Source organism: Callithrix jacchus, chromosome 21 (assembly GCF_049354715.1).
Source record: "Callithrix jacchus isolate 240 chromosome 21, calJac240_pri, whole genome shotgun sequence".
In the NCBI taxonomy this organism is placed as follows: Eukaryota; Metazoa; Chordata; class Mammalia; order Primates; family Cebidae; genus Callithrix; species Callithrix jacchus.
In genome coordinates this window covers 43,204,587-43,224,795 of record NC_133522.1, presented here as the reverse complement: position 1 = coordinate 43,224,795, position 20,209 = coordinate 43,204,587, and the positions used below count along the sequence as shown (strand labels likewise).

Below are 20,209 nucleotides of genomic sequence, written 5' to 3'. Positions count from 1 at the left end.
TGCCTGTAATCTTAGCTACTTTGGAGGCTGAGGCAGGAGAATCACTTGAACCCAGGAGGCAGGGGTTGCAGTGAGCTGAGAGCGCACCACTGCACTCCAGCCTGGGCAACAAGACTGAAACTCCATTAAAAAAAAAAATTAGTTGGACATGGTAGCACACCCCTGTAATCCCAGCTACTCAGGAGGCTGAGGCAGGTGAATGGCTTGAATCCAGGAGATGGAGGTTGCAGTGAACTGAGATTACACCACTGCACTCCAGCCTGGGCAACAGAGTGAGACTCTGTCTCAGAAAACAAAAAGAGAATATATATGTTGTATATATATTATATATAAAGATCCTTTCAGACAAGGGATGATTCTTTCAAACAATGTTTTACTCTCCCAATGGTACCTTAAATATATAGTAACTTCTTATTTCATGCGGACAGGTTGTTCATAAGAATACAGCTTCTTGTGCAATTATGCATATAGTCCCAGTTATGAAAATTATTTTTGGCATAATTCTAAAGTTTTTCCTGGATGACTAAAATAATAGCTAACTTGATTAAATGTGGATTACGTGATTTTTTTTAAAAGCTGGCATTACAACAGTGATCATGCTGTAGAATTATGTTTCTACACAGTCTCTCAGCTCATAGACAGGGATTAGAATCGATAGTCCCTTTTCAAAGCCTGCTTTAAGCTCAGTTCCAGCTCTGCAGTGGGGCTCCACTGGGGGGAATAGGGCCCACCCTGTAGCAGGCACCATGGTAGCCACCAGCTCAGAAAAGTAACCTCAGGACAGCAGAGAAATGGAACGTGGCTTTACCACTTAAAAGAGGAAGTGTGCAAGTATGATGCCACGTTTTTTCCAAGTCACTTTTTCTTTGAGATGCAGGCTTCATCTGTGCATTGGCAGATGGGGAGAGGCCTTAGAGATGTTTTGATAAATCAGATTAGCCATGAGTTGACCCTTGTAGAAGTTGGCTGATGGACGTGTGAGTCACTGCATATTACTTCAGTAACTAGAAGCTCCCTGAGGAGCGGGTGTGACCTTGAGCTTGGCTCTGGTGCCCAGGGCAGTGCTCTGCACCTGGAGCAGGTGCTCAGTAAGGACGGGTCGTGACATGCTGGGTGCTGTCCCAGGGTTGCAGTCCTCACTGCATGTACTTTCTAATTCTGCTTACAAAGTAGCTGTCTGCCAGCCCTGTACTAAGTGCTTGTCACACATCTTACTGGAGTCTCGATGCAGGTGGATGTTAAGAGCCCCATTCTACAGAGGGGAAGCAGAAGCTCAGAGAAGTTGTGTTATCTGTCTGGGCTTGCACAGTAAGGCAGACAATAGGATCTGGCCTGGCCTTTGCTCCTGAGCACACTGCCCTTTCTGTCTCACCAGCCTGCTCCCTGCTTCAGGCAGGACCATGCACCTGTCTGCCCGTCGGTGCAACTGCAGGACGGCTGTGCAAATAGATTGAAGAATAACCATAAAGTGGTTCTTTCTTAAAAATAAAAATGCCTTTAATTTGAACATTAACTCTCCTATTATATATTATGTATGTTAATTTCCTATAATACACTGATTGTATAATATTTCCCTAAAATATGTTGACTTGACTTGTCTCTTTGAATATAATTCCAAGATGAAAGCAAATCCCACCCAGATGACCATTTTTTTCTCCAACTCTCCCCTTTAGTATACACTGCGCTGTGACATGAGGCGGTCTCTGTTGGCCAAGGACTTGACAAAGACCTGTGAATTTATCGTTCACTCCGCTGTAAGCTTCACTTGGGGCTCTGGTGCTTAATAATAGGAATCTCCCATGGGGTCTGAGATTTTACCCTATTTACAAGCTAATAATTTAGGCTTTTATTGTTTCCTGGGTGCGGGCAGAAGACACGAGACTCCTGGGTCAGAGATTGCCAGTGGCATGAGCATCATGTGTGCATCATTGTCCTTGGCCTGGAGACCCCTGCTGGGGCCGCGGGCCAGAGGGACTCCATATCAGCACGTCAGGCATGGCCCTTCTTCCCCTTGGCTCTCTGGGTGGTAGAGTGGCCTTTTGCATCCCAGCCCCTGGATAAAAGATGCCAGGCAGGCTCTTCTGAAGCTCAGCTATAGCAATGGATTCTGAAATTATATAACATGGAGGTGATCACTGTTACTGCTGTTTTGGTGACATTTATAACTATTTTATAGGTATGATTCTTCAGGTAGACAGCTCTATAGCTCAGAGGCTAATAGCAACCTGACCCCCTGGGTTTGATGCTCAGCCTCCCAGCTCTACCACTGAGCTGAACAAGTCACTGAGCTCTCTGCCCCACTTTCCTCATCTGTGAAGTGGAACCATCTGGGAGGTGTGAGGAGCCCCTCAGAGGTCACTGTGCTGAGAGGTTTCAAATAAGTACCTCTCAATAACAGTGCTCTGTTTCTTAGGTCTGATTTTTAAATTCTGAATCTGAAAGGCACATTGGAGATTAAGACATCTCTCCCCTCATTTTACAGATGAGGAAACTGGGTTTCAGCGAGATGGGGAAACTTGGCAGAACCATGTTTGGGACCCAGGCATCCTCCTCTTAGTCCCCCGTCCTTCCTCCTTTCAGGCTGCCGTTTGTTTCTGTTTGAAGGGGAAAAGCTGTTTGACCTGCAGAACTCTTGGTCTTCACCGACTGACTTCAGTTTAACCTCTCGTTTTAGCCTCAGAAGGGAAAGTTGACTCCCAGTCCTGTGGACTTCACGATTACACCTGAAACCTTACAGAATGTCAAAGAGGTAAGACGTTCTGCCCACTCAAATGCTATGGGTGTCTTTCCAGTCCCCACGGACTAGCTATTGCCCGGGTGGTTTTATTTGGAAATCACATGATCAGCCAGCAGAAATTCCTGATTATTTGTACCCAATTTACTCAGTATTTTCCATTTGATTTCCTTTTTAAGCTCAGTAAAGCAGCTTAGAAGAAGAGCGCTTTTGAAAAGTTGTGCAGGGAGAGTATGTCTATTAATTGCTCTGTTTTCCTTCAGTTTTACTGCATCGTGGGCCCCCGAGACCCCCTGCAGCGTGTGACACAGGCATGTCCCTTTATTTCTTGTGGTGAGCCAGGGCCTGAGCCCGGACCCCTGGCCTCTTGTCATCCTCCATGGATGTTTAGTTTGCAGTTTCTCCGCCCAGCATTCCCACCTGGCAGAGGCTGGGCAGCAACGTGCTTTTTAAAGATTCCTCCTCCCACCACAGCGCCCTCCGTGGTGGACGCCTCATGGCTGGGACAGGTACAGTGAGGACACAGGCACCTGGGCAGTGCCAGCCCAGCCCTCCCACCTCCTGTGTCAGGACAGGGCTGTCTGGTCTCAGTGGCAGCCCCTGGTGGAGCCTCAGCTGCCCACATGCGCTTTACTGGCACAGTGGTTAACTTGGCCCCATCCAGAACTCTGCCTGGCCCCAGCCTTCCCAGTCCTGCCCTCTCATCCACTGCCGTGCGTTTCCCCAGACTTCTTGAATGGTATCTGTCTCAAAGAAAGCAGGGAGTTCCTGTAGTTCTTCCTGGGTGTAACTTCCCTTCCTTCCTCTTAATTCTTCATTCTGCTGTCTGGTCACACTCACTAGCTGGGAGGACTGGGCCCTGGGAGGTCATTGGCCTCCTCCCTCAGAGGCTGGATGTGTGTCATGGGGAGCCTTGCAGACAGGTGACGGGGGAAAGGCCACTCCCCTGTCTGTCCGGGCTCTGAGGGCACATGACTCCAGTGGGCCACTCAGACTCCTCTCTCCCGCCTCTGTCGCCTGTCTGTGGAAGCGCTGACCCCAGCAGTAATGCGATTCATTTCTAGGCGCCGTTTCTTCCTCCGGCCAGCTGCTGCTCCTATTGCAGACGCAGCGGCCTTTCATCTCCGTTTCCTGTATTGATTCTATTTCTCAGGGGTTGGTTCTGTTTGTCGAGTGCATGTGTCTTTTTCTTGATTTTGTTTTCCTTAAATGTGTATCGATCCTTGGTTGTCAGTTTACATTTATGAATGAGGATCTAGTGCATGTGGTGGTGTGAAAGAGGCTGTGTCCTTAGCCCACGTGAGAACCTGTTCTCCTGGTCCTCAGTACACACTGAGCAGAGGCGCTCTGCCCTGGGGATAGCATGTGGCAGGGGTGTTTGTAGGCAGCTTGTCTCCTGAGTCCAGACACTTGCTGTCTGCACTGTGGCCATGAATGACATGGGACAGTTGTCCCACCTTGCCCTGAGTCTGCTTTTCCAGGTGGGAGATCCCTTTGCAGGAAGCTGTGGTGCCAGCCTGTGGCAGCTTCCCCCGCCTGGTGAGCTCACCCGTGATACCCACCTACTGCCCTTCAAAGGCCCCGGGCTGACGGCAGGCTGACCTCATGTCCTGAGAGCGCACCTGCTCTCACTGCTCCCCCTGCCACCTGGAGTACAGGTGCCCCGAACTCCTGGGAGCCATGTCGTCTGTCCACTTTCTAGCCAACAGAAATGCCTCACTGGGCTGCTCCCCGCAGTGCGTTCCTTGTGGCTTTTCTAGGTGTAGGTTTAGTTAAAATGTAAGGAACTTTTCTTTTGACAGAACCATTCATGTTTATTATTGGAAAATAAGAAAATAACACATAAAGCAAATAAAATAAAATTACGTATTCACAAAATGTCACTGGTGGTTTTTTGTTTTGCTTTTTAAGTAGAAAAGAGATTTATTGGAAGGCTATAAGATAGCTTTGCAGGAACTACAGGAAGGCTGGAGCTCAGACTGAAAATAGTGGAGGTTTATTTTATTTGTATATGTTAATATGTCAGTGGGAGGAGTGGGAAAATGAATGTTTAGTCAGTATCTTGAGCTGTATGTTGAAAGCTTTCCTTTTTCATCAGTCGCCTAAAAGAATTTTGATGTGAACTGCTACGCTTTTTATTTTTCTACACAAATAGCTTCTCTTAGTTATTTTTAAAACTCTGGCTTGGCCAGGGACAGTAGCTGATGCCTGTAATCCCAGCACTTTTGGAGGATCACTTAAGGTCAAGAGTTCAAGACCAGCATGGGCAACATAGTGAGACCCTGTCTTTACAAAAGAAAAATGTAAAAATTAGCTGGGTGTGGTGGCATGCAGTTGTAGTCCCAGCTACTGAGAAGGCTTAGCCAGGAGGATTGCCTGAGCCCAGAAGGTGAGGCTGTGGTGAGTCATGTACTCCACCCTGGGCAACAGAGCAAGACCCTGTCTTTAAAAATGTGCCTACTTAAACAAAAGCAAAACCAAAAAACCTCCATCTTGAATGCAGACTTTTTCCGAGGTCTGTACCTTTGGGGGCTGCTGGGTCCAGAGCTGTACTGCCCAGTCAGGTGGCCACCAGCCACATGTGACCATTGACCCTGGAGACATGGCTGGGCCAAGTAGATGAGCTGGAAGTGTAAATACTGACCAGATTTCAAAGACTCAGGATGAAAAGGAGAACGTCAAACATCATTCATATTTTTGATATTGATTACATGTGGAAGTGATAATACTTCTGATATATTGGTTAATTTTACTTTCTTTTTTAATGTGGCTACTAGAAAATTCTAAATTATTTTGTGTCTTCCACTTGCAGCTTGCATCATGTGTGTTAGACGGTAGGATGCCAGTCTCTGATCCTTTCAGTGACTGGCATCAACCAGAGGTAAAGACCCCTGGGAAAATTGTCTGGAGCGCTCTAGACCAAGCCCATCCAACCCACTGCTCACAGACCAGGATGGCTTTGCATGTGACTCTACACAAATTCATAAACCTTAAAACATGATGCGATTTCGTTTTTGTGATTTTTTTTTTTTAACTCACCAGCTATCAGTAGTGTTAATGTATTTTATGTGTGGCCCAAAACAATTATTCTTCTTCCAAAGTTGCTCAAGGAGCCAAAAGATTGGGCACCCCTGCTACAGACCATCGTCAGTCCTTCCTGGCCAGTGTCCCGTCTACAGAGTCAAGGTTTATAAGCTTCTCATCAAGCATCAAAGAAAATCGTTTTCTTTACATTTCTATGAAATAAAATAAATGTCTTGGCTTTTAAAAATTGCACAATTGGGAACATCTTTGAATTTTTTTTTTAAGAGACACTATCTCATCATCTCATTCTTGTCACCCAGGCTGGAGTGCAGTGATACAATCATTGCTCACTGGAGCCTCAAGCTCCTGGGCTCAAGCAGTCCTCCTGCCTCTGTCTCCCAAGTCACTGGGACTACAGGTGTGCACCAGCCTGCCCAGCTGATTTTTTAAAACATTTTTTAGAGATGGGGTCTTGCTGTGTTATGCAGGCTGGTCTTGAACTTCTGGTCAAGTGATCCTACTGCCTTCGCCTCCCAAAGCACTGGGATTACAGGCATGAGCCACTGTGCCTGGCCGTTTGGTTTTTTTTAAGTGTGTGTGTGTGTGTCAGGTTGTCCTTGAACACCATGGCGACTCCCTCAGACTTTCTTATTTCTTGGTAAGAAGGAGCTTTCTAGATCTGAGTCTAGGAAATTGGGATGGTTCTGTGAGTCATTCTCAGTACAAGGAGTGTCAGGTGCCATATGTAGAGAGTTGTTGAATAGTTCAGCCTGTAAATGTCCAAGATGTCAGTACTTTTGCTCCTTCTCATTTTGTGAGACGGTCCCAGTGGACCATGTAACCACCACCCAGCTTTGTTTCCAGTTTTTATTCACACCAAAGTAACTACAGAGTGCCTTCCCTACTTTCTCCCATTCCAGTGTATTTGTCTCTGTTTTGCTTTAGAGAGCTTTACTTCCCAAATTTCTCATTCGAGGCCATCTCAACTCAACAAACTGCGTCATCACACAGCCGCTAACAGGAGAGCTGGTGGTGGAGAGCTCGGAGGCCGCCATCAGAAGCGTGGAGCTGCAGCTGGTGCGCGTGGAGACATGCGGTGAGGCCACGCCCCCAGGCCCCGCACTTGCCTGTCACCCTTGACTGCCACCCTTGAGTTCTGTGGTTAAGAGGATGCTGGGGGGCTGGGCACAGTGGTGATCCCAGCTACTCGGGAGGCTGAGGTGGGAGGATCGTTTGAGTCTGCAGTGAGCTGCGATCGCACCATTGCACTCCAGCTGGGGCAACAGAGCAGATCATGACCCTGACTCTAAAAAAAAAAAAAAGAGGATGTCGGGGGAAGCAAAAGTAGGAGCGTGGCTGTGCATGGCAGTAGCCGCGTGTGTGAGGAAAGTGAGGGAACCCTGGAGGACCCTTGGAGCAGACTGCTGGGTGGTGCGGTGCTGATGAGGCCCCGCCACCTCTGCTGGCCCTGACTGCATGATGCGGCCTCCCTTCCCAGGGTGTGCAGAAGGCTATGCCCGTGATGCCACGGAGATTCAGAACATTCAGATCGCCGATGGGGACGTGTGCAGGGGCCTCTCTGTTCCCATCTACATGGTCTTCCCCAGGCTGTTCACCTGCCCTACGCTGGAGACCACCAACTTCAAAGTGGGTAAGTGGCACTCACCCCCAGCCCTCCCTGGGCCCATGGGAAGGGCCGCTCAGTGCCAGGGCCTGCTCTGGGTCACATAGCTCAGAGCCGGCCGCCCTTCAGTCTCTCAGCACCAGGGCCTTCTGTGGGCGACACAGCTGAGAACCGGCCTCCCTTTGGCCACTCAACAAAACCTCGTTAGGGAGCTGCCATGCTGCACAGGGGACACACCCACAGGCAGTCCTGGTGCTCAGGGAACTTCCACTGTCACACGGGGAAACAGACCCACGTCAATGTAGACAAGGGCAGTGACACCGAGCTCCATGAAGAAAACAACGCATGTGAGCACCACGTGAGCAGGAGTGACGTGGATGCTGACAGGGAGGCTCTGAGTGAAGGTCCAGGACTGTGCAAACCCCAGAGTGAGCGTTCAGCAGCAGGAAGGTTTTGAGCCCCGCGGCCTAGGCTGCCTCTAGTGAGTTTCCATGAAGCTGTGTGTGTCATATTTTAATCATGGGATCTGAATTCGGACACAGACACCCTTTTATACCCTGCCTCTTTCCCCTTAACATCATATCATGAACACTTCCATGTTCTCAACTCTTCCTGTGAATATTTTAATGTCCATCCATCTTAATAAGAATCATGTGAATTGGGAGATCACCCCACACTATGAAGAGGCAGAACAGAGACCCGGTAGTAAGCAACTGAGCCTTCTCAGTAGGACGGGACAGTGATTCAGAAAGGCTCAAGACGTCTAGGCTGGAAGTCAGGAGTGAGCACTGCATCACATTAAGAGCAGCACCTCTGTGTGTTCTTCTCCAGCTCTTTGTGCAAGTGACCTCAAATGTGTGGTCAGACCCGAGGCTGGCTCACTCAGGCTGTAAGCAGCACCTGGGTAGCGTGGCAGCTCAGATGCAGCTGCTTTCCTACTGAAAAGGAGAGCCTGCGCCAGCTCCCTCTCATGCCTACTGGGCATCTCTCTGTCCACTCCAGCCACACCCGCCACCCTTCTGGGGGACATGGCAAGAGGGGTGGAGAATGTGTTGAAGGGAGTGGTGGCCGGAAGGGCCCAGAGGGCTCTAATATACTAACAATAAAGTGAGGAAAGACAAGGGGGCACTGTTGGTGGCCGACTCTTCTCGTGGCTGATGTTGGGACGGAGGTGGATACCCCACATGGGGATGTTGTCCTGTGGACCCCAGCCACAGGTGGGGCACCAGCTCCAAGGCCCTTCCACAGCTGAGCTGCCACAGTGTGGGGCTTGGCACAGGGCCCTCTGCCCACACGATGCCCTCCCCACCCCTCGTCACACTGGGGAAGGACATGGCGCTTATCTGTCTTCCGGCGCTTCCTCTCCAGACACACGTCTTTTGTTATGATCAACGAGGCTCAGCCATAGCAGCTGAAGAGTCAGTGGAGAAGGAATCCTGTTTACTGAAAGGTGATGGATGAAGTGTCCAGTGAAGCAACACTAAATTGCTGCTTTTTTCCCCCCCAAATCGAAGTCTCACTTTGTCACCAGGCTGGAGTACGGGGGCATGATCTTGGCTCACTGCAACCTCTGCCTCCCAGGTTCAAGCAAATTCTCCTGTCTCAGCCTCCAGAGTAGCTGAGACGACAGGCATACACCCAGCTAATTTTTGTATTTTTAGTAGAGACAGAGTTTCACCATGTTGGCCAAGATGGTCTTGATCTCCTGACCTCATGATCTGCCTGCCTCAGCCTCCCAAAGTGCTGGGGTTACAGGTGTGAGCCACCATGCCCAGCCAAAATTGCTGCTTCTGAAGATTGTTTCTCTCCTGGGGGTTGGGGACATGGGCCCAGACGGCTACGGGCTGGTTCATGGTCTGCTATTTCATTAAGAACCGTAGGAAATGTAAAAATAAGGCAAAGGAATACAAATGACTTGGAAGGGTTTTAGTAGGTCCTCTCTAGGACAGCAAAGGGGCAGGGAAAGTGGAGCTGGGGAAGGCTGGTCACTCACGTTCCAAGACAAGAGGACTAAACCTCACTTAGAGAAAGCTGACAGAGGCAGTCAGACATCAGTAGAGTCATCTCCACTGGTTTAGCTGAAAGCTTGGGTGGCGCTGAGGGGACAGCAATGAAACCACCTGCACCAGCACTCCCTCTCCGTTAGAGCTTGTTGCAACTGCCTTGGTGGTGGCATGGGGTTTCACTGCTCGGTATCAGCATAAATCCACTGTCTCTTCATTCTCAGAATTTGAGGTTAACATCGTGGTGCTTCTTCACCCTGACCACCTCATCACGGAGAACTTCCCGCTGAAGCTCTGCAGGACATAGCCCAGAGGAGGGAGGCAGGGAAAACGGAGCGGCGCGTGGAAATCCAGCTTTATCCCAGCCCAAGGGAGCTCCAGCGAGCAGCATAGACTTGTGTTTGTGATTATTCCGTGTCCGAAACGAAGTGGACCCGCAAGTTAACTCTTCGAGGCTTCTGCTTCCAAAAGCTGCCTCTAATCAGACCTTTTCTTTGAAATGCAACAAGATTTCTTAATGCTATTTGCAAGACCATTTCACAGAAAACACTGACTGTGGCTCCTGTGTTAACTGTTCCTTTTTAGGTACAGTGAAACAATTGTGACAGCAGTTTGAGCTTTGCTGCAAAGTGGGATCACGGGGAGAAATGGAAACCTCTCTCCAAGTTGCCAACGCATGTGGCTGGGACTTCCCCCAGCAAAGGGTCTGTGGCCAGTTGACATCCAGGACGGCTGCAAGCACGCTCAATGGATAGGAAGTTTGTAGATACTCTCCAAGGTGGAAGGCACAGGGCAACCTGCTAGCCACTGGAAATGTGTGACTCCCCTCCACCCCCACTCTATTCTATAGTTCTTTTTATAACATTTTCATTATAACTTTAAAATTTGCAGGCAACTGGAAAAGAGTTTTCCTTGCTCTCATGGGGGTGTTTGGCTGGTGCTGAAGTGTTTCTGAAGTCTCAAGACCTGGCATAAAATCTCATCCTGCCATTTCCCTGAACATATAGAGACGGGGTTTTCCCTTTGTCACCCAGGCTAAACACAGTGGTGAGATCACAGCTCACTGCAGCCTTGACTTCCCTGGCTCAAGCAATCCCTCCCCTCAGCCTCCCGAGTAGCTGAGACCAGAGGTGCCACCACACTCAGTTTGATTTTTAAATTTTTTTAGACAGGTTCTTCCTATGTTGCCCAGGCTGGTGTTGAACTCCTAGACTCAAGTGATGTTCCCATCTTGGCCTCGCAAAGTGCTGAGATTACAGGTGTGAGCCACTGTGCCCAGCAGTTTCCCAGCATATATTTAAATGCAAAGTTACATAAGGGGAAAACATGTATGTTTGCTCCTGTTGTTACTGTGTAGGTTCTGAACAGCAGGAGACCTGTGTGCAGGGCAGGTTGGTGAAGGCCCCTCTCCCCAAGGTGGTAGCAGGAAAAGGTCTTGACTTGATAAACTTGGTCTGCCTCTGAGCCACCTAAGGAAGCTGTGTTTTGAGCCAGGATTTTTTGGCCTGAAGCCAGCATTTTCTCAGTCTCCCTTTGTGGTTCGAAGGATATGGTCTGTTGCAACACATTTCTTTCTTCAAATCCTGCCACTGTTTTGTTGGCCCACAATTAATAGGACCCTAAAATCAGCCACACTGCTTTGCACACATACTAGCCTTCCTTTGTACTTTTCAGTCTGGATAGGCTTAGGCAAAACAGGCTCAGGCTGAAGGCCTCTCAAGCTGTATCTATTTCCATGGACCTGAAACTGCGTTTGGGGACATAATGCCAAGGGTAAACAAGCCGGATTTAGGCACAGCTTTACCCAGTGGATTCACCCGTGAAATGATTAAAGCTTATCTGAGTCACTTGAAACTTGGTTCCCAGAAAATTCATTTCTGGTTTATGAATCTCCTTTATGCCCACATGACATTATTCATTATCTGTCTTTGATGATGTGTTTAAACTTAGCAGCAGAAAATAGAGGCCACACTTTCTGGGAAATTTTAAAGGAAGAAACCATTTTTAATGAGATGAAAATAATTTTAAAAACTAATGACAATTTTGAAAAAGGTTTGGGATATATATTACTATATAATGTCTTTAATAAACTGATTTATGGATATAAATATGATGACTGCTTTCCTTAGAGAATTATTACCTGAAGCACTGCCAGACAACGTGGCTACCTTTATCATTTCATTCGACCCTGAGTGGCCCGAACCAAGGCCTCAGGCCGGCCACTTCCTTCCACTTCTTGGTCTGACCTCTCCGTGATCTATTACTAAGCAAAGCTCAGATGTCTCTCTACCTTCGGCTGCAACTGTCCCCTACCAGGCTTGCTGGAGTTGGGGGTGTCTGCTATCAGAGGCTCAGTTGTCAAATTATCCAGTTAGAGCAAGAGGCGAGGAAAGGAGGGGGAGACGAAAGAAAGAGGCTGTGCACAATGAATCTAAAACAGTGCTGTCCTTTGGGAAATGCCCATTTTGATAAGAACACATTTTGGCTCAGCTGTGCTGTGAGTTCAGAGGAAAAGTAGGCAGGTACGGAAAGCCCAGGGCTTCATGGAGAGCAGGCATCAGGAACCCACCTGCTCTGGAGTCTTGGTAGGCAAGGGGAACGAACCTTCCAGTCCGTTTCTACCCTCACCATAATTCCTGTGTCTGAATCAGAATTACCTTGTTTTTAGAAACGGGGGGCTGAGCTTGCCGCCACATGCTAACGATAATTCAGGGCGGCAGCAGAAGCCAGTGCACCCAGTTCCTTCCTGTTTCCGCTTCCCGTTCTGGAACAGGGCGGCTTTTTCCCAGACTCCGGCGGGAGGCGTGGTCGCGTGCCCGAGCGCTGTAGCACGTGACCGGAGGGCGGGGACGCGCCTGCGCAGCATCCGAAGGAGGACGGCGCCCTCGCCCTGGCGGGAGGAGGCGGATCCCCAGTGCGGTGAGACTTGGGCTCGTCCAGGCGCGGCTGATCGGCTGGGATCTGGGCTCCATAGCCTGGGGGCCCCACGCTGGAGCTGGTGACGGGAGTGGGAATCCCCGCTCGGGCGCCCCAGCCTCGCGCGGAGCCTGCGTGCGCGGTAGTTGCACGGGGCAAGTCCTGCCCATCCTCCGAGCCCAAGCGTGGCTTCAAAAGCCTCGGGCCGAGTGGTGCAGCCCCCGCACAACCTGGCGCCCCGGTAGCTGCTGGAGCGGCTGGCCCAGAGTGGAAGGAAACGGCGGGGTCTGCGTTGCTCGGTGGATAGAAAAGAGAAGCGGCAGCTTAGCGCCAAGAATAAATGGTGACCGCATGAATCCCTGCCGCTAGGCGCATGTCTTGGCGGGAGAGCTGCAACAGGGCGGCCGGCTGGGCGCCAGGGGGTCTGGGCCGCTGTCCCGTGCTGGTCCCGGAATATCCTTGGCTCTTCCGGGAAGTGCCGCTCCAGTGAGGCCAGAGCCTCCCGCTTGGGAGGATGTGACGTGCGTTGCTGTACTCACAGGAGCGACGGTCACCTGGATTCCCCTTGCTGAAGTTTCAATAGATACCAGCTGTTGATTTTGGTCTGAGAGTCGAAGCCATGTGAACATTAGTGTTACTCTGGATCAGGCCGTCTTCCAAGTGCTGTATGTTACCTTGTTATAGCGACCCTAGGAGGAGGAACTGTTAGCATTAGCAGTCTAGGGAAAGAAATCCATTTTACCAGGCACTTGTCCATGCCTCTGCTCACCTCCCCACTGTCCACCCCAGGCGCGCAGTCTTTAACGTGGTGCACTTTTACTTGCGCCGCAGCCCATTCTCCTTTCACCTTGCTTCATTTGGGCTTTACTTTGCCGTGTCATTGACGGGCTTTTCTATGCATTTGCTCCCATGTATGCAGTGCCCGTTATTAGCTGTGTCACCACATGTTGAGAAGTCCCAAGGACTCTGTTATCTTTTTCATAGTTTGGATTGTTACCAGTCATCCCGGCGTTTCTTGAACAAAGAATTGGACAAAACACACAAAGCAAGGGAAGAATGAAGCAACAAAATCAGAGATATGTTGAAAATGAAAGTACACTCCGCAGGGTGGGAGCAACCTGCGAGGCTCAAGGGCCGTATTACAGAATGTTCTGGGCTTTAAATATCCTCTAGAGGTTTCCATTGGTTAATTGGGGTACACCCTTTGGAAAAGAAGTAGTGGCCCACGATCACTCTGATTGGTTGCAGGAGGGGACCAACCAGAGGCTGAGGCGACGTTATAAAGTTATACCCTGTGCAAATGTCTGATTAGTTGCAGAAAGCAACCAATCAGAGGCTGAAGTTACAAAGTTATTCTCCTATGCAAATGAAATCTTGGCCTGTGAATAGCCTAGCCTCATTGGCTGTGGGAGGGGACCAATCAGAGGTACTTACAGTTTCTTATCTGCCAGGCAGAAAAAGGGGAGTTGCAAAAGGAGTAGCCTCTGGTCATATTGTTACTTGGGTGTGGAAAGTTGGTGTTTTCCTTTTGATTTAGTTCTAAGAAGTTGGTGTGAATCGGCCTTAGGTTCCCTGCGTCCTGACCCTATTCTCCTGGCTCAGAATGGGCTTAGTTTTGATCGGCTGAGTCAAAAGAAAATGTCCTCAAACCAAGGCAATCATTTGCAGCTGGATCCAGCTGTGATTAAAGGACCAGAAAGTCCGGTCTCATTATATTCTAGGACTGATTTCTTCTATGTAGAGTAAAAATACTGGGGTACGTTCCAGACCCATTCAAAGCACTGAAATGTCCTTTAGTGAATGACCTCGCAATACCTTCTAAGGAGTGTTTGTTATTCCCATCTCACAGCTGAGCGAGCTGAGGCACAGAGAAACTGTGACCTGCCTAAGCCACGTGGCTCTGTTGATTCTTGGCCTGATCTTCCCCCAACTTACTACAACCCCAAGACAGAGTAAATAGCCATTGCTGTGCCATGGGTATGACCTCATTGATGGGGACACAGTCAGTTCTTCGTGAACCATGACTGCTGAAGCCACCATTCATCATTTCCAGCTGGTTTGCAAAAAGGTGGAATCAAGTTTTATGTGAAGAAATTGGTTTTCATTGTGAGATCTAGCCAAGCTAACTCACTTTGGGACTCCAAATAAGAGTAGATATTAAAAACTTACAAACCAGAACAATTGCCCAGGAAATGCTCTGTGAAGGTGAGGACTTCTTTCGAATATAAATAGCTCTACAACCTGAAGGCTGTCCAAACTAGCCACTTGCCAGAGGGAAAAAAATAAATCATACACGTGAGTCTAAGAGGTGGAGGTGACAATACGCCTCCTGGGCCAGTATCTTGTCCACTATGGCCACTGAAAGCTATTTATATTTGAGACTATCTTAAGTGGCTACAGTGGTCAGAGAATGTGACATTACTAAGAAACAGAAGGGCACCTGATTTTTAGAATCATAGCGGATCCGTCTATACTCACATAAAAATGCAGTCAAATTAGAGTGTATCACTCAAAAGATGGGGAAAGGCAGACTGAGGAATTAAAACTCAGCAAGGATCCCCCGTACTTCACTGTGCTTTTCTGTGAATGTCACTGGTAAGATGGGAATTCCTTGGATGGACCCCCATCCAGGTCAGCAGGATTCCAACTTTGTAGGTCTTTTCATCTCAAACCCCGGCCAGTCTCTTTACAGTGTGGAGGTTTTAAGTACTTAGAAAAGTACAAAGACAGAATTTGTGCCTATATGTGTTTGTAAGATCTTGTCTGATTCTGGGGAGTGCCAGCTCGATCAGGACCAAGGGTCAGGATAATACCGAAAGGTTTTGGTTCACCTGTCATCTGCATCAACTGTCATTTCCCAAAAAGATGTTTCTGGTTCCCTTTGCAAATGTCCAGCTGTGGTAGGAGGCTGAGCATGAAGACTTAAGGAAAGAGCAACTCAAAAGAAAAGCATTATTGAGAGGTAGGGTTTGGTCAGCAAAGGCCCCATAAAGTAGGGTGTGGTCACATCCTTTCTTGGGGTCACTGTCTCCCACCTGGGTCAAGGACTAGACCTTCAAGAACTAGACCACAACCTCTGGGTCTTAAGTGAAAAGAAGAGGACCAGCTTTTCTGTCTACAGATGTCTGGCTTCTGATGGAGCCACTTGGGGAGGCTGGGCCAGGAGTCCGGATACCCTGCCGCGTGATACACCAAAAAATGGTACACCCAGGCTTAGCTTCAGAAAGGTGAGAGAATTTCCGTATTCACAGAGTGGAAGGTTCAGAATGTAAAGAAGTCATGTTTCCTTACGTTGATCTATAGATGCTTAGATCAAAATCTGAGCAGACTTTTTGGAAAAACTGATGTTAATTGTAAAATTGATATGGAAATAAATAGAATAGTCAAAAGCAAAATTGGAAAAGAACAAAATTGGAGGACTTACTCTACATCATTTTAAGACTCCAAGTTGATCAGTTAACTATGCAAAAAGAAAGTGAACCTCAGTCCTCATGATATAGCACACACAAAAGTAAACTAGAAAATGACCGTAGACCTAAATGTGTAAGAACTAAAACTAAAAAGTTTTGAGAATAATCTTATTGGCTTTGGGTGGTTTGACAGATTTCTTTTCTTCTGTCTCCACCTTCTTCTCTCCTCCTCCCCCCCTCCTCCCCACCCTCCCCACCCTCCTCCCTTCCTCCCCCTCATTTTCTTCCTTCTCCTCTTCCTCCTCCTCCTCCGAAAAGACATGGGAGGTCTTGCTGTGTTGCCTAGGCTGGTCTCAAACTCCTGGACTCAAGTAATCCACCCACCTTGGCCTCCCAAGGTACTGGGATTACAGGCATGAGCCACCATACCCAGCCTCGCTGATTTCTTTAAACAAAAGTAATAAATTGAACTTCATCAAAATTGAAGACTTTTCCTTCAAATTTCAAAAAGACTGTTAAAAAATGCTGTTAAGAAAATGAAAATGCAGGCCATCGACTTGTAGAAAAATTACAAAACACATCCAACAAATGACTTGTACCTAGAATATATAAAGTACTAAAAAGAAGCAACTGTCCATAAGGCACGTTCATTAGTGTGACATGTCAGTTTACTGTTGCCATGGCAACACCCAACAGTACTTCCCCTTTCCATGGCAATGACCCAACCACCCAGAAGTTACCACCCTTTTCATAGAAATTCCTGCATAATCTTCCCTTTAATTTGCATATGATTAAAAGTGGCTCTAAATAGGACTGAGCACTGTCTCTGAGCTGCTGCTCTGGTCACACTCCCTGCAGCCCCTCTGCTGCTGTGCACGGCTGCTTCAAAAAAAGCTGCTGTCTGCCACCACCAGCTCGCCCTTGAATTCTTTCCAGGGTGAAGCCAAGAACCCTCCCGGGCTAAGCCCTGATTTTGGGTCTCACCTGCCCTGCATCAGCCTCATGAGCTAACATGAAGGGGATACCCACTGTGGCTACGGTATGAGGACACCAGCAGTAGTAAACAGGAGTTCCAAGGCTTTTGCTGCCTGCAGGCCTGAGAAGGTTTTGTTTTGGCATGGGAACCTGAGCTGAACCTTGGGGGACAAGTGGGTTTTGTATTAAGGAGAAGATGCAGAAGAATGGCTAGAGGAGAGAGTTGTCTTAGAAAGTGCAAATCCTGACATTTTCCAGTTACATAGCCTTGGGGAAGTAACTTAACCTTTTAGGCTTATTTCCTTGTCTGTCAAATGCAGGCAGGGGTAGTGTCTACTTCATAGGGTACTTGGGGAAATTAACAAGTAACACAGTGCCTGAAATGGCCATTAGTAAATATCATGTCGGAGATGGTGAAGAGCAGGGCTTAAGTCAGGGACTTAGGAAGGTCCCAGGGAGATGGGGAAATTCGATTCAGAGGCCACCACAGCCAGTTTGTGGGGTGTGGCTCTCATTCTGGAGCCTGGGCTGTGATTTTTTTGTTCATTTACTGAGCACCTAGTATGTGCAAGACACATTTATTTAATCCCTTTTGGGTGAATGCAGAAATCAGTGCTCCAAGAGACTAAACTTCTGAGACCCCTGCTGTAGGGAGCAGGGCTGTGGCAGGGGGAGATGGGAACTTGGAAAGGGGCTGGGGAATGGCTCAGGCTCCAGTGAAACCAGGCGTAAGGAGGTGAAGTGAGAATGAGGTTGACGGCCTGGGGCAGGTAGCAGTGAGGGCAGGTGCTTGGGCCAGGATTGGGGATCCATGGGTGCTCCCATGGCCCTGCAGGGCAGACCTGCTGGCAGCCTGACCAGGTCAATTTTAAGCCATGGGAGAAGGGGTGGGGGTGCTGGAGGAAGCAGGGCCTCCGTCAGACCCTGATGGATGGAGTGACACAGGTGACGTGGCATCAGAAATGCCCCTGCCTGGCCTCAGACTAAGTCCTCAGAGTCTGAGGCCACGTGTGGAACTGGCATTTCCTGAGGCTGATGGATGAATCCCTTAACTGCTGGGCTCAGGCCACTGCCCCCCACCCCCACTCCCATCCCTTCCCTGTGAACTGCCACCTCTGTACAACCCCCCAAAGGGCAGCTCTGGCCCCCTTGGATTCTGGAAACACCCTGGCAGGCACTGCTCCTCAGCTTCTCTGCCTGCCTGCCTGCCCCCTGCCCTTACCTCCTGCCCCGTTCCTCAGGCTGCACTCAGATGGCGCCTTCCCTGTCTCCTGTGCACATCTGAGTCATGTTTAGACCGACCCCTCACCCACTTCCCGGCTCCGTTTTCCTCGGGGTCACCTGTGACGTCCCATCTATTGTGCGATTGTAGCTGATACCCGTCTCCCCTCCTGCAGTGCCAAGGCCTTCCATCCCCCTTTCTATGGAAGCACCTAGAATAGCGTGGCACATGAGACCAGAGGAATGAATGGATGAGCCAGTGAGCAGGGCTGCGTGTTCAGACAACCAGGGCTGCATGGCTCGCCCCAGGGATAAAGGCAGATGCAGAGGCACCTGGGTAGAAGTGAAGGCTGAGAGGAGCCAGCTGAGGACACCAGACCCCTCCCCTAGGAGAGGTCCCCAGTCTGGGAGGGAGGAAGGGGGAGGAGACTCGGCTGGACAGTCTTCTGAAGGAAGTGGTGTGGCACTGTGCCTCGGCTTTCAAAGGTCTGGCAGTTTCAAGGTGGTGGCAGTTTTGAAACTCAAAGCAAAAGTGATGTGGCCTCGGATGAGGCCCCACTCAAAGCCGGAGCCCTGCTGGCGCGGGGGGCGCGGCCAGCGGCCGAGGAGCAATGTGGACCTGCTCAACAGCCTTCTCTTTCCAGAGGCCGCTGGCTCACCCCGCGGGAATGAGGTGGCACTTCAGGACATGAAGCTTGGAGCTGGTGGCAGATTTCTTGGAACCGCCGGCGGGGAGATCTAAATTAAGAGCTTTGTATCACACCAAATAAATAGAAACTGAAATAGAGGACTGAAGGAATGAGGCAAAATGCCTTCATACATAACTTCTGAAAAATGGAGTGGGGAAAAAACCCAGAATGGTATTTATGCCCTGGAGTCCCAAGGTATTTGCAGAAAACAATGACAGGCCTGTTTGACACAAAAGCACATGTGAGAGAGAGCAAGCTTGTCTCTGAAGTGCCTGCCACAGGAGCCGGTAACACATACCAGCCACTCATTGCCAAGGCTCTCTTGGCAAGGCCCAGGGACCAGCCCTGTTTCAAGCCCTGTCCATCCTCTGGGAGGTAAGATGAGTCACCTCTGGCATGGACACGTCCTCCCGGTGGCTTCTTGATGGGCACCTTTGAAACAGACCTGCTCTGCATTCACATGTACGCTCACGGGCAGGGCCTGGCCAGAGGCAGGAAGGGGCTTCCTTGGTGTTTGGTAGCATAGGACCTATCATGGCAGGGACAGAGGTGCTGCTGGAAGGGGCTTCCAGGGAACTGCTAAGGGGCTGATGCAGCAGCAGATGTGGCCTCTCTCTGGGCCAGCAACGCTGCAGAGAGCAGTGTCTTCTTCCCAGAATTTCAGAGAACCGGGTGAGGCCAGGAGGTGGCCGGGGACGTGAGGACGCTTGCCAAAGAGCCGTGGGAAGGAGCTGACTCAGCAGAAATCATCCCAGTAGGGTTTGCTCAGTGCCTGAATCACCATTTCAAATGTGAAATGAGAACGGTACCAAGGGCACCTCCGGCACCATCAGACCAGCAGCACTCCAGCTTTACCAGCTTCTCCAGGGAAGCAAAGCAGCATTTGCCAGTGACTGTGGTGTAAGTCCAATGGTTGATTTCAAGCTACCAGTGTGACCCCACTACACGCAGAGTTGGGAAGAGCCGCATTATACAGTATTTCCACCCTACAGATACTATAGACCTCAGCGATACCAGCATAATAAGCTGAGGTAACCAGGATTACATTGGTTTTTTGATATAAGTATATATATAATTCAAATGTTTCTGTTTTTTGAAACAGGGTCTCACTCTGTGACGCAGGCTGGGGTGCAGTGGTGTGATTACAGCTCACAGCAGCCTCAACCTCCTGAGCTCAAGTGATCCTCCCACCTCAGCCTTCCCAGTAGCTGGGATTACAGGCATGCACCACCATGCCAGCTAATGTTTATTATTTGTAGAGATGCGGTCTCACTATGTTGCCAGGGGTGGTCTTGAACTCTTGGGCTCAAGCAATTCTCATGTCTCAGTCTCCCAAAGTGCTGGGATTACAGGCATGAGCCACCATGCCTGGCCATAATTTACATTTTAATAGCAGCTGTGTTTTATAGCCAGCCCAAAAAAATTCTAACAGTTTAACAATTGGCTGTCGTTATCGAGACTCAGTATGACTCTCGTACCCCAGACCTTCACCCATGCCCCAGAGAACAGCAAAACAGGTGCTTGCTAAGTACATGGTCCCAGCTGCCAGAACCAGGAAACTTCAGGACAACTTAAAATACCCTGTGTAATGGTCCGTTCTCATGCTGCTACAA

General features: G+C 49.3%; 1 protein-coding gene and 1 pseudogene across 2 annotated transcripts in view; one reads left to right on the top strand and one right to left on the bottom strand.

Annotated features, from left to right (window-relative positions):
• Positions 1–11,493, top strand: part of VPS26C (VPS26 endosomal protein sorting factor C) — a 46,776-nt gene extending 35,283 nt beyond the window's left edge. Inside the window, exons 4-8 of one of the 2 annotated variants that reach the window (XM_002761419.7) lie at positions 1,674–1,754; positions 2,675–2,749; positions 6,704–6,854; positions 7,257–7,409; positions 9,610–11,493. In XM_002761419.7, coding sequence (XP_002761465.1) covers positions 1,674–1,754; positions 2,675–2,749; positions 6,704–6,854; positions 7,257–7,409; positions 9,610–9,692 — 543 coding nt within the window. In that variant the 3' untranslated portion in view covers positions 9,693–11,493. The remainder of the gene's footprint in view (positions 1–1,673; positions 1,755–2,674; positions 2,750–6,703; positions 6,855–7,256; positions 7,410–9,609) is intronic. The other variant, XM_003735394.6, reaches the window with a different exon arrangement.
• A 382-nt stretch (positions 11,494–11,875) lies between these two features.
• On the bottom strand, positions 11,876–18,204 carry LOC103789653 (uncharacterized; annotated as a pseudogene).
• Positions 18,205–20,209: the final 2,005 nt, after the last annotated feature.